This window comes from Adiantum capillus-veneris, chromosome 18 (assembly GCF_014529385.1).
Source record: "Adiantum capillus-veneris isolate H3 chromosome 18, ASM1452938v2, whole genome shotgun sequence".
NCBI classification, from domain to species: domain Eukaryota; kingdom Viridiplantae; phylum Streptophyta; class Polypodiopsida; order Polypodiales; family Pteridaceae; genus Adiantum; species Adiantum capillus-veneris.
In genome coordinates this window covers 152,896,919-152,911,371 of record NC_140948.1, presented here as the reverse complement: position 1 = coordinate 152,911,371, position 14,453 = coordinate 152,896,919, and the positions used below count along the sequence as shown (strand labels likewise).

At 44.8% G+C, this 14,453-nt stretch overlaps 1 protein-coding gene across 2 annotated transcripts in view; it reads left to right on the top strand.

Annotated features, from left to right (window-relative positions):
• Window positions 1-4,823: 4,823 nt before the first annotated feature.
• The window catches only part of LOC147436659 (RNA-directed DNA methylation 4-like), a 47,992-nt gene continuing 38,362 nt past the window's right edge, over window positions 4,824-14,453 (top strand). The window contains exons 1-2 of one of the 2 annotated variants that reach the window (XM_086489481.1): window positions 4,824-5,014; window positions 5,307-5,408. In XM_086489481.1, coding sequence (XP_086345607.1) covers window positions 5,358-5,408 — 51 coding nt within the window. In that variant the 5' untranslated portion in view covers window positions 4,824-5,014; window positions 5,307-5,357. The remainder of the gene's footprint in view (window positions 5,015-5,306; window positions 5,409-14,453) is intronic. The other variant, XM_086489482.1, reaches the window with a different exon arrangement.

Genomic DNA, 14,453 nt, shown 5'->3' with positions numbered 1-14,453 from the left:
GTGCCATACAAAAGTATGGTGGAGAGTTGGCACTGTGGTCTCTCCAAAAAATATAAGAAATGGGAGCCGTGGCCTACCCTGTAGCGTTTATGTGTTGCGCCAAGTAAACGCGTGCGCATGGGAAATTGGATCCAGATAACAAAACTTGCAATGTTGTCGAGCTGGAGTCGCGCTTGTGCAATTGGAACGTGTAGTGTTGTCAATATATGTCCTCCCTGCCATACACAAAACACGCAGATGTAACTTTATGTTCTATGTCCTCTGATCAATATTACCTTCTCTCTCTTTCTCTCTCTCAGTGTGTGTGTGTGTGTGTGTTGTAAGCTGCTTCGGTAAGCAATTATCTCTTCTTGCCATAAAGATGGTATACTCAAGCTCGTCACAAACAATTGTAAAAGATCTATTTGATGCCTTTGACAACGATCTCACTTTCAAGAGCAATAGATTTGTTTTCTGCATTGAGCGTCTGCTTCTGAACTTCCGTGAGTCCCGTGCTTTGAGTAGATCCAAAAACAACTCTAAAGACTCATTGAATTCAGACCTCCAATAATCACTTTCCGTGTGCAGGGGGCACAACAACCATCCATTAGAAACTAATATCTCTAGTCAAAACATGCAACTTGAAGGCTCTCAAGGTGCGATCCCTCCAAAAGATGCAAAATCTAGTGCTTACGACAGAGGTACTGATAGTTATGTTAATGATGCAATTTAGGTGGTGGCATGAAGCTTGCGAGAAATCTAGCTTTTTTTTGCATACAACCATGTTCAATGTTGGGGTATAAAGCCCAATGTGGTCGCCCAGGTAAGTGGGTGGGCCGCCAGGTATGTACACATATTCTTTTGTAAAAACCTAATAAGAACTCACTATGCTCTACACATTACAGTAGAGGGAGTTCACCATATCGTCGTGGTCTTCTTTTGGCACTCTCTCTCTCGCGTCTCACTTCCGCTCGTACTCCTTCAACTGGTATCAGAGCTCACGCTCGGGGCAGCACTGCAGGAGGCTAGAGTCACCAGCTCAGATTGGAGTGAAATTCGATAGGCGAAGACACGGCCCCAAATCTCGTGGGAAAGCCCGAAGGGCATGGTGTGCTCAGAATTTCATTCTGAGGTCATCTCGGTCACCGTTCGGCTTCGACAAAGGTCTGTGCAGGCCATTTTCGACTACGTGGTCTCGGCGAGTGCAGATCCGACTCTGCAAATTTGGGGTTTTTCGGCCTACGACTGTAGGTGTTGAGGATATCGACACTCCCAGAGTGTTGATTTGTGGCTGTCTACACATCGAAGGACGGCTCACAGTTCTTGGAGGCGTGTCACATACAACACGGGCGCATCTACACACAGACTGCAGGCAACATCCACTAGTTCATCAGGTAGCTTGTGTTTGCTGCTTGATATTCCAGATTTCATCCTGACATTGCAGGTACTTCCACATGGGATGTATTGTCAGAGATGATGTATGTCTGTTGAGGGTTTGCTGGCTGTGAGTCACGCAGCAAACAACCGCCGCAGCGGTTACAACATACAGTGGGAAATTTGTGGATGTATGACTTTGTGGGAAGTCTATGTACTGTCAAATTTACTGCAGCCTTTGTTGAGGGTCGAGTGAGGTTTTATTGAGCTGGGGGATTCTCAAATGTTGAGATCCTTTCGGTGATACAGGTCTTGGAGCGATCCCTCGAGCACCCTTAGATAGGCAGCTAGGATGTATTGACTGTGAATTAGACAGTTGGGATTGCATCTTTGCTTTACTGCCGTTGAGGCATTGTCACAGTCTATGCTTATAGGACAGTGACAGGACAGTGAGAGACAGTACATGTGCAGGACAGGTTTACCCGCAGCTTACAGTGTCAGAGAGACAGTGTTTTTTGAGTTGTTTTTGGTCTGTTTTTGAGTACACCAGAGCCATTTTACAAAGGAGACTCTGCCGAAATTTATGCAGAATCTGAAGCTTTCTTGGTTCATTTGACAGGTTGATATTGGTTCAGAGGTCAGTTTACAGGGGAAACTTTGCCGAATTTTTCCCAGGAAAGTAAACCACTGTGAAGCGTAGCTATGGCTGGATCACAGGACACGGCTCTTTACAATATCAAGAAGCTGGATGGAACCAATTTCCCATTGTGGAAGAAGCAGATTTGGCACGTGTTGGTACAAAAGAAGCAGATAAAACCTATAAAGCTCAAGGGGATAAAACCAGAAGATATGGAGGAAGATGAATGGAGTGAAATGGATGAATTGGCACTTTCTACCATTATGCTGACTTTGGCAGAAAGCGTTTACTTCAATGTAGCAGACGAGATGTCGGCTTATCAAGCATGGTTAAAGCTGAGTGATCTTTATGAGAAGCAGAGTGCAGCTTCACAGGTATACTGGCTTAAGAAGCTTGTTGACTTGAAGATGAAAGAAGGGACACCTATGTCCAATCATCTGAATGAATTCAACACAATCTACAGTCAGTTGTCAGCTCAAGGTGTCAAGTTTGATGAACCTCTTAGATCTATGTTCCTGTTGATCACATTGTCGGAAAGTTGGGACACTTTTCGCACAGCTTTGAGTAATTCTGCACCTCTAGATGGTTTGAACATAGCAAGTGTAGAAGGAAGTCTGCTTACTGAAGAAACCAATAGAAAGACAATGGACAAAGGCAAAGGAACAGCCTTAGTTGTCAGGGGAAGGACCAATGAAAAGTACAAAGGTGGAAAGAGGAATCAGTCTCGTAGCTTGTATAGTAGCTTCTCTCACACTTAAAGTACCACATTGGACTTTAAGTGGGAGGTTGTTGGGGTATAAAGCCCAATGTGGTCGCCCAGGTAAGTGGGCGGGCCGCCAGGTATGTACATATATTCTTTTGTAAAAACCTAATAAGAACTCACTATGCTCTACACATTACAGTAGAGTGAGTTCACCATATCGTCATGCTCTTCTTCTCGCACTCTCTCTCGCGTCGCACTTCCGCTCGTACTCCTTCATTCAATCCAATCGATGTCTCCGCCACCACCCCATGGGACCAACTCTCTTTCTCAAGCCCTGGCAGCCCTCTAATCCACAACACCCCAGCCAACCTCTCTATCAAGACAACCCTCGCCACTAAAAAGTCGTGATGCCTAAGGTGTTGGCTATGATGGCTACCAAGCACTAGCTACCCTCGTTTATAAGTGACACGGGGTCCAAGTAGAGGGATCGAGGTAGTGAAGCTTTTTCCGCGGCACGAGCGATTGGGGCCATTGGATCGACGCAGGAAGGGGGGGGTGGGGGGCAAGATTTATATAGCGCAAGAGTCGCATTCATTTCTATTGATCGCGCTAGGCGAGCTAAATAAGGCGTGGGAGCGTGTAGGGGCAGGTCTGGGATTCGAGACCCGAGCGGCGACGATGGGGAGTGCTTTTTTTAATCTGTGTAGATGGGATCAATGGTGGGTTAAACCCTCACCGTAGATCCCACTACTTTCGGCATGTCACTTATAAACAAGGACTAGCTACCCTAGTCTTGACCACTACCACCCCACTCCACCACCACCCCAAAAATAAAAATAAAACTTCTCAATTAGTGCCACATGGCAAGTTAATGATGGCAAACCTTTTTCTTCCTTTTTCTTGTAAGAGTTGCATTGACTAAGCAGCTTCTTATGTACATGTTGACCAATGTGAGAGATACTTCACATTTGTTTCCATATTTCTATAAAGAGGGACATGAGTGGTGGGTCACACATACTTTTTCTCATCCTCCTATACAGGCCATTGAGATTTTTCACCTTCTTTTCTTCCTGTTCTTTTGTGAGAGGCATTAACTAAGTGTTGTCTTTTGTACATGTACGCCACTTTGAGAGATAGTTGCATTGGTTTCCCTATTTCTATAAATGGGGGGCATTCAATAGTGGGTCATACATGTCATACACACATTCAATAATGGGTAACACATGTAAGCTAGAACTGGGATTTGACTCTTTCATTAGCTAGGTTGAAGATGAATTTTTCTCTCTTAAGGTGTAGGGAATGGTCAGCTGCTAAGGTGGCAAGACGATAGAGCATTGACAGTGCCGACAACAGTAGAACATTTCGTGCGCTGAGGTGATAGCAGTTCCAACTGCTAAGTTGTCACACTGTCATTGGAGGAGCTTGACTTCCAGTACGGCTGCTTTGCTGATGTGTTCGTCATCCATCATCTGCAGTATGATTTTTCGCGTTTCCCCTGACCCCTGACCGTGACGATGGTGGTCACATGGAGCATTACTATGCTTAACCATGCTTTTCATAAATAGGAGTGTGTAGAAAATTCTCAAGTGTGATCACGTGAGGGTGTAGCTTTACGCGGCATTGGCGTATGGAGGTCGTTATCTGACCGTCAATTGCAGGGTCGGGGATGGGAGATCTCAGCCCTTCGTTTACTGCAATTTCCACGCCGAAATCCTCAGTTGTTGCAGTCCTTGGATGGACGCCACATCAGCATGGAGAATGATTGCCAGGTTTCGCAAATGATTTGATCGCACGTCAACATCCAGAATATTCACGAGCGTTCACCATGTCAGGACACGAAAACTTGACTCCATGCAACCAATCATTGCAACTTAGCGGTCTGAGCAGTTGTGTTGTCTGCGCAAGCTGTATGGCCCCCACTCCCCTGGATTGGACGGACGGGAATGGTCACCTACTGACCATTCTCGTAATCAAAGTTCCCGGCCGGTCGCCCTTGATTAATGGGAATGGTCACCTAGTGACCATTCCCTACACCAAATAGCATGGTAGAGATCAAATGTAAATTACAATGAACTATGTGAAAATCCACATACCATGTGGACATGACCGTGTAAAAGGCATAGTTCCAAGAATATAACACATAACTATGCTTTAGCCCTTGCGTGACCACAACACGATGTATTTCGTACTCTGACAAACTGATGTGTGGAACTATGGAACTACGGAAGAAGGAAGAGTAACAATTTGATCCGAAATTAACGAGTCTTTCAAGAATGGTCAGCTGAAGAAATCCAAGGAGTTATTCTGCTACCGACTTGGAGGTAACAATAATCGTCAGCAACGCTCTTGTACTTATGAAGTAGACGTCAGAGTATGCGATAGAGAGAGAGAGAGAGAGAGAGAGAGAGAGAGAGAGAGGGGCATATTATCTACTTTTGAAAAGAAAGGAAACTCCTCTTGTTGTGGTGTGTTACTCGGTGCTGGTGTGTTATGGGTCTTTTAGGTTCTAGACTCTAGTAAGCCGCTCGAGAGAGAGAGAGAGAGAGAGAGAGAGAGAGGTCTGGTGGTATAACGTGGGTGTTACAAGGTGTTGGTGGGTAATGAGCTTTTTAGGTTGAGACTCTGGTAAGCAGCTCTATTGGTGAGGAATCGCATTGGGTCATCATGATCAATACGCTCGGGTCGCACTTGGTGTCACATTACTTCTTAGCAGAGGTGAGATTTCTCTTCATCCAACCCTATGTGCACGTGGACAAGCTAACTCCTCCCTTGGGATTGGAAATAGATATCTATGATAAACGCCTTGAACCGGAATATGCCAATCTAAATATTGTCAGTATGTCTTACATTTCTTCGAACGATTCTCTATTAGCTAACTTTTTGGATTCTTCTAGTAAATCTTCTTTGTTGTTCATTCGTGCCATCTTATTTCTTTACTCCTTAAGAAAGGATACTCATTCAAAAGAATCATGAAAAAGGTTCGTTCATTTATGCATCGTAGTAAGTAGCTTCCTTTGAAATGTATAAGATAATCAATATTATATTCAATAAAAGTAGGGAGCTTAAAAGCCCACTTATTGTTAACACACTATTTTGATGTTTAGATCTTTAGTGCTTCTAGTATTTTTGCTCTTGCTGGATTACTGCTAGCCTTTATCATGGCTAAGTATGCCCATCACCTCCAAAGGGTGATAGAAACTCAGTTCGTTGGTTTTATAGAGTACGTTCAAAGCATGAATAACCTCTATACAAACCTACACCTACTCTTGGGTATTGACGACGTGAGTAGGGATGTCATAGCTGATGTCCAAGTTATGCATGATAAAGGTGATAATCTTATTCTTCGTGTTTAAACAAGCATCGAAGTTGAGGTCACATATTGTCAAGTTTGGATCTTTGTACTTCTTTGGTTATTTTCAGTGTCTTCTTTGTAGGTTGTAATAATATTCATCTCTAGTATTAAGCTCACATTAGGACTTAAGAATTTGTTTCTTTAGAAGTTGTTGTGTGGAGATTGATTTCTAGGATTAAGTCTTTGAGATGTCTTATCCTTGTTAGTTTAAAGTTTACTTGTTTTAAGTTTTGGTCAAGTAAGCTCCTTCAACTTATTTTGCTTATGCCTTTTCTAAAACATTTTTAAGTGAATAATGGTTTGTTCTATCTAGTTTTGTTTAGTAGAAAATAAAGTGTGTTAGGTTTCTTTTTTTCTTTTTTTCTTGTATCCCTTGCTTTTGTAGTTTTGTGAGTGTTTTATCCCCTCTTATAATTCGTGAGTTACGACTATTGTGAACTTATGAAGGTATATTTCTCTTCATCATGGATTTTGAAGTTGTCTCCTTTGGAGTTGGCCAACTTTCAACAAATACTCGGAGCTCCATTCATAGTTAAGTGGTTCAAATTGCGTAAAGAGGTTAAAGGATCAGAGGGACTTTCTAAAAAGATTGAGGTGGTCTCTACTTGAGGAGAGTTGGTGAACAACTTCCTAGCTCCTTCTATCCGAGTAGCCGTTGCGACAAATTCCTCTAGAGTGGCGTCAAGTCGGAGACTCTCTCAGAGTTTTTGCTGAGAGGTTTTGGAAAGAGCTTTCTTCACCCACTTCTTAACCATAAATTCACCTTGCGGAGGAAGCTAAGCGACTAGAGACTTGGTTCTGGTCATGAGTTCTGCAAAAGTCTCATTTGGCTGGAGCATCAGATTAGCCAATTCATCCAGAACCTTCTCTCAGAAGTCCCCAGGCTTGAAAGCTTCACAGAACTATTGTCTTAACGTGGCCCAAGTTGTAAAGTGGTTCTCTGCAAACTGACTGTACTATTTGTCGGCTAAGCCATCCAAGGTGGATGGAAAGAGTACTAAGTAGGCGTCTTCTCGGTTGAGGCCACGACCTCTGCAGGGAGAAACAAACCTCCATGTATGGTCGTCAACATCCTCTGTGGAGAGACCCTTGAAAGTCGGAAACTTAATATTCACCTTAGCTAGAACACTTGTGAGCTTTTCCATGGTTGTCTGTGCAGGAGCTTGTTGCACTGGAGCTTGTTGTAACACAGGGGATGAGAAGTTTATTGATGGGGGTGGTTGGGGAGGTGTAGAACTGGTTGAGATGAAAAGTAGGGGTAATGGGGCTGGTGGACTTTTGCTTGGCACGAAGGGTTGACGCTTCCTATGGTAGGACTTGTATGTGTCATACAGTAACCAGAAGCCCACCCAAGCCTTGGGCACGAAGACCTGTAACTTACTGGACATTGGCCCAAACACCACTAGACCAAGGCAAGTGACTGGACCACTTGGCTAGACCTGGACGAGAGAGGACTAGACCAGGTTGAGAGACTACTAGATCAGGATGAGAGACTAGACCAGCAGGTCTAGACTAAGCAGGACAAGGTGAAACTAAACTGGACCAAGCTGAAGCAACCTAACCTAGTCGAAACCAACAGATCAAAACAGAGAGGTGAAACCCGATAGCTCCTCGACTGGACTTCCCACGGAGTGAGATTTCATATGAGGTCCCACCGGGCGTGTCAAAAATGAGAGCATCTGTAGCGAGAAAAAGGTGTCGTGCTCTCTAGAGTGGGTGCTCCTCAATGCAGTATGCATTGAACCTCACTCCAACAGAAGAAACATCACACGGGAACATGACTCAAACATAGAAGTGGAATATGCTTTTGGGGCATCCCTTGTAAGAATAAATAGACCCTTTGGGGCCTCACTTTGCAGAGCACTAGACGCAGAGTCTGAGAGCAGAGGACCCCTCGGGTGTTGTACCAGCTTCAAGCATCAATATAAAGATAAATACCAAAAGGAGCGCCAGCTTTTGGGGCCAATACCTCTGGGCACGGATCTACGCCGGACCGTGTCGACTCGAGTTTTAAAGTTGTGAAGTCAGATTCTCAACTTGAGGTGTCCAAGCTTGTGACAGTGCCATGTGACACATCCAACCCTACGTGTCCGTGGACAAGCTACAGCATGACCAGGGTTCAGTTCATTCAAGTCAGCCTAGATTAGGAAGTGATCTGACACTTTTGTGAGTCTGTTCGCAGACCGTGCATGTCCAGACACTTAGAGTAGATGCATATCCTCTGGTTGCACATAGCATGATCATCAAATTTCCATCAGAACCCATCAAGACAGTGCATAGACCTATTTTCCCTATTTTTGACATTTTTCACTTATTATTTTTAAGTGACTTTTGTTGGGAACTGGGTAGGGCAATTTGACTAAGTGAATATATAAGAAAACCTAGAGCTAGCACTTTTTGGCAGAAGAGGCAGTAGGAGCACTTGCTCAACAGGCACCTTCTCAGCAAGACCCCACAGACAGCAAGCCTAGCGTTTCTGCATCACCATTGACCTAGCGTTTTGCACCTAGATCAGCCACCTAGAGCTAGCACTTTTTGGCAGAATAGGCAGTAGGAGCACTTGCTCAACAGGCACCTTCTCAGCAAGACCCCACAGACAGCAAGCCTAGCGTTTCTGCATCACCATTGACCTAGCGTTTTGCACGACCCCACAGACAGCAGGCCTAGCGTTTCTGCATCACCATTGACCTAGCGTTTTGCACCCAGATCAGCCAGCGTTTTTGCATTGCTGCAGCTTGGCGACAGTATGACCTTAGATCAGCCCTAGCATTAGCAAATTCCCCCGCAGATAGCAGATCAGCGCTAGCGTTAGCAGATTCCACAGCGACAACAGAATTCAGCCTAGCATTTTTGGAGCAGCAGGACATTCAGCGTTTTGCAATTCCATCGCGACATATTCAGCCCTAGACTCAGTGTTGTTAGTTTTCAGTAGTCAGAACCCATAGTAGGAGTCCCGAACCTCGTAGATCTCACCTTCCCGCAGCAGTTCCTCGCCGCACGGTGGGATCCATCGAAGTTTATAGTTTCAGCCCGGAAAATACAGATTTCAGCATGTGTGTTTTCAGCGCGTCATCGCTGCATCGTCGTCATCGCTGTCATCACCGACGTAGAGTCAGAATTCAGCAGATAAAGATTTGCAGATTTCAGCCCTTAGCGTTTTCAGATTTCAGCCCATCTCGCCGTCGTCCTCATCGTCGTCGACATCGTCGGCAATTTCAAGCATTGTAGAGATTTGTGCAATCATAAGTAGACAGCTCTCGCCATAGAGAGTGGGGCCTTCGGAGGAGGGTTTGACAACATTCTGGTGTTGTATTCTTCTCTCTCTATCTCTCAGTCTCAGCACCTTCATTCATAGTGTTCATCTTGTGGGGGAGGTGAAGAAGAAGCCTAGTTGGTGCCTCTTGTGATGGCGATGGAGAAGAAGGGTGGAGAGTGAAGCAAGAGCAGGCGAGAGAGAGAGAGAGAGAGAGAGAGAGAGAGAGAGAGAGAGAGAGAGAGAGAGGCGTTCGATTTTGAAAGAGGAGCCCGTGTGTTGAGTTTGGGGCTTTCTCTTTATTATAAGTAAGTGACCTAAGGGTCCAAGGGCCATTCACATTTGGGCCCTTGGACTCAAGGCTTTAAATGCCTTTGTAAACATTATTCCCTAACAACCTCCCACCTAAAGGCAATGTGCCTTGGGAGATGAAAGAATCAGCTAACTGGGGTACATCAGTTGACTATACACTTACTCATCCAACCCCCATCATCTGGTGACAATATGCAAACCTCTTTGCTGGGAGATTCTTGGTCAGAAGATCTGTAGGATTGTCATCTGTATGCACTTTGACAAGGGTGATAGCTTTGTCTTCAAGCACACTCCTGATAAAGTGATACTTCACCTCTATGTGCTTTGTCTTGGCATGAAAAACAGGATTCCTACAAGCATAATAGCACTCTGACTATCACAATGTAGCACAGGAACCCGTGACTTGATGCCAAGCTCTTCTACCAAACGCATAGCCATAAAGCTTCTTTGCTTGCCTCAGTGAGAGCCACATATTCAGCCTCAGTGGTAGACAAAGCAACACATTTTTGCAGTCTAGAAATCCAAGAAACTGCACCTCCTGTGAAAGTAAACACATATCCAAAGGTAGACTTTCAGCAATCTGGATGTCCAGCAAAGTCTGCATCTGTAAAGACATGCACAGATGTCTCACTCTTTCCAAAACCAATGCATAAGTCTTTAGTACCTTTCAAGTATCTCAAGATACATTTTACTGCTTCCCAATGTTTTTTGCCAGGGTTACTCATGTACCTGCTCACCACTCTCACCGCAAATGCATTGTCGGGACGTGTAGCAACCATAGCGTACATCAAACTGCCGACGGTTGATGCATAAGAAATCTTGGCCATTTCAGCCCGCATATCATTTGTCTTTGGGCAATCCTGTCCCGTAAGTTTTACATATAGAGGCAACGGAGTATCAATTGCCTTACCCCCTTCCAAATGAAAACGATGCAACACCTTATCAATGTAATCTCGCTTAGATAGATACAGACGCCTGTTGGGTCTATGTCATGTGACACATCCAACCCTGTGTGTTCGTGGACAAGCTACTTCATAACAAGGGTTCTGTCAGTCCAGTCAGTCTAGGTTAGAAGTGTTCTGACACTTTTGTGAGTCTGTTGACAGACCGTGCATGCCCAGGCACTTAGTGTAGATGCATATCCTTTGGTTGCACACAGCATGATCATAAGAATTCCCATCAGAATCCATCAGAATCCTTCAGGGGAATTTTCCAGTGCATTTAGCCTATTTTTCCTATTTTTGACATTTTTCACTTATTATTTTTAAGTGACTTTTGTTGGAAAGTAGGTAGGGCAAATTGAGTAAGTTTGTATATAAGCAAACCTAGACTAGCACTAATTGGCAGAAGAGGCAGTAGGAGCACTGCTCAACAGGCACCTTCTCAGTAGGAACCCCCAGCAAGGCCTAGCGTTTTTGCTACACAGCAGAGAGGCTAGCGTTTTGCATCAAGACCCCATATCAGCCAGCGTTTTTGCATTGGCAGATTCCCGGCGACAACAGAACCACAGATCAGCCTAGCGTTTTGCATTTGCAGGACATCCGGCGATAGCAGATCAGTTTTCAGCCCTAGCGTTTTTGGTTTGCAGATCAGCCCCGGCGTTTTGCAGATTTACCACGACGGAACATCAAGGAACATCAGCGTTTTCAGTTTTCAGTAGAGTTAGACCCGCAGCAGAAGTCCCGAACCTTGCAGATCTCACCTTCCCACAGCAGATCCTCGCCGCACGTTCAGATCCCGCAAAGTTCTCAGTTTCAGCCCGGAAAACACAGATTTCAGCATCTGCGTTTTCAGCGGGTCGTCATCGCATCGTTGCCATTGACATCGTCATCGACATAGAGTCAGAATTCAGCAGATAAAGATTTGCAGATTTCAGCCCTTAGCAGGTTCAGGTTTCAGCCCATCTCTTCGTTGTCCTCATTGTCGCCGACATCGTCGGCAAGTCCAAGCATTGTAGAGATTTGTGCAATCATAAGTAGACTGCTCTCGCCATAGAGAGTGGGGCCTTCGGAGGAGGGTTTTACAACGTCTCTGGTGTCGTATTCTCTTCTCTCTCTATCTCTCAGTCTCATACACTTGCACGCACAGTGTCCATTCACTTGTTTGTGATCATTGCACTCTCTCATTAAGAACGGAAGGCTCTCCCTTCCATAAGAACAAAAAGGAACCTTGAGCACAGTTTGGAGCACTCATCTTGAGCAAAGTTCAAACATTCATTCCGCTGCACCTAACATTGATATCAGAGCTTTGGCAGTGTTTTGTATCACTCAAGGAAAGAACCACAAGAATCACAAGAATTTTTTTTGCTTGTTGAGGGTCGCACGAACCGAAGTTCGCTTGGGCGTGTCGATTCGTAATTGTGTTTTTGAAGAGTGACAGGAATCCCAGGAAAGAAGGGCTTGTCCAGCCTCCCCTTGTGCCTCTTTTCACTCATTGAGAGCGGACCATGCACTTAGCGGCTGGCCAATCGATGTGAGATGGGAAAAAGCAACCTTGGCGTGAGCGCAAGGCCGCTAAAGGGTGTGCCCGCGGAAAAGAGTAGAACTCGGGTGAAGAGAAGATCCTTCTCAAACACAGATTGTAAGCGAAAGAAAATCCTCAAGACCCTCAAGACCCTCAAGAACCCAAGAACCCAAGACCCTCAAGGACCCAAGTTCCTCGTGAACTTAAGGGGTGCGTCCGCGGAAAAGAGTAGAACTCGAGTGAAGAGAAGATCTTTCTCAAACACAGATTGCAAGCGAAAGAAAATCCTCAAGAACCTCAAGAACCTCAAGACCCTCAAGAACCCAAGTTCCTCGTGAACTTAAGAACCAAACCAAGGGGTGCGCCCGCGGAAAAGAGTAGAACTTGGGTGAAGAGAAGATCCTTTTCAAACACAGATTGCAAGCGAAAGAAAATCCTCAAGACCCTCAAGAACCTGAAGACCCTCAAGAATCCAGGAACCCAATACCCTCAAGAACCCAAGTTCCTCGTGAACTTAAGAACCAAAGATTATAGTGCATGGTCATCACTCGAAGCGGAATGGATACTTCGCTTGGAGGTGATGAGCATGAGAGAGGCGAAGAAGAATTTTCGTCACCAGGAGGTTTTTCCGACCCTCCCCCTTTCCCATCTACGTCAAGGATTGCACTAACTCCTATGGAGGCTTTGGACCATATGTTTATGGAAAGAAAGTTAGAACGTGAAGCAAGACACGCAGAAAGAAAAGCAGAAATGGATCGCAGACACGCAAAAAGAAAAGCAGAAAGAAAGGCAGCCAAAGCAAGACAAGAACAGAGCGATCGACACATGCAAGAGTTCTTCGACTCTTTTCTCAAGTGTAGACACAGATGCAAGAGATTCAGGAGATGGAGACTCTCTCAATCTCTTCTTCTCCAAAGCATGACACATGATTTGCACGATGATTTGGATGTTAATGATGAGCACGATGATTTGCATGATCAAGATGTGATTTCTCACAAGCATGATGATTTGCATGATCAAATGTGATTTCTCACAAGCATGATGAGTTGCATGAAGATGATGTGATTGTTCATAAGGAGGATGTGTTAGTTGATACTTTCTCTAGTGAAGCTAACCTCATTGCAGATTTGATCAGTCACGAAGAACCGATCTTGGCTTTCGAGTCGAGGTCCAAAGAACCCTTTCAGGAAGAACCGATCTTGGCTCTCGAGCCTCGGTCCAAAGAACCCTCACAGGAAGTATTATGTGTTCGCATGATTCATACGCACGCATTGTTCGAGTGTTTCATTCGTGATCGTTTCCTGTATTTTAGTCAGTGTCTTTATGTGATCCCTTTTCCTAGGCATGACATATTGTACGTTGAGCACGTTTCACTCATGAATGAGCACGAATGTATACGGATTGTTCATGAAAAGCTGAAAAGTATGCATTCATTGAAGTCACATTCCATGTCTCTTCCTTGGCACGACACAGTTGTAGAAAGAGCACATGAAAGTATGAGCACCAAGCGTGGGCATTTCTGTTCTGTTTTGCCACAGTTGATTGATTTAGATTAGAAGAGAAAGATTCGATCTCATTGTTTGCTTGTCTGTGGTGAACGGTTTGGCACTCCGTCTCTTTGTTCATCTACATTGCATGCACAGTCTTTTAGAAAGACAATATTTTTTCCACTCACTTTACATGGAATAGGTATATTCATGGTTTTGTGTTGGAAATGGTTTCAGGAATTTTCAGCCATGGAGATTCTTGAAGAAGAAAGAAGCACGACTCTCGACGAAGTTGAAGCATTGAAGGAGCCACAAAAGACTCGTCGCTTTCGGCGCGGCCCAAAGAAGCAAGCGTTGCAGACCTTTATGAAGTTCAAGTACTGTACGACCCACACATCAGAGTGGGCCGGCGAAGAATCCCTTCCAGGATTCCGGATGCTATTGGCGATCTCCCTTGACGCCATACAGTTCGGTACTAGTACCTCACTTTGAAAAGGAGGGGATGTCACGTGACACATCCAACCCTATGTGTCCGTGGACAAGCTACTTCATAACAAGGGTTCCGTCAGTCCAGTTAGTCTAGATTAGAAGTGTTCTGGTACTTTATGTTCGCAGACCGTGCATGCCCAGGGACTTAGTGTAGATGCATATCCTCTGGTTGCACATAGCATGATCATAAGCATTCCCATCAGAATCCATCGGAATCCTTTAGGGGAATTTTCCAGTGCATTTAGCCTATTTTCCCTATTTTTGACATTTTTCACTTATTATTTTTAAGTGACTTTTGTTGGAAAGTAGGTAGGGAAAATTGAGTAAGTTTGTATATAAGCAAACCTAGACTAGCACTAATTGGCAGAAGAAGCTGCAGGAGCACCGCTCAACAGGCACCTTCT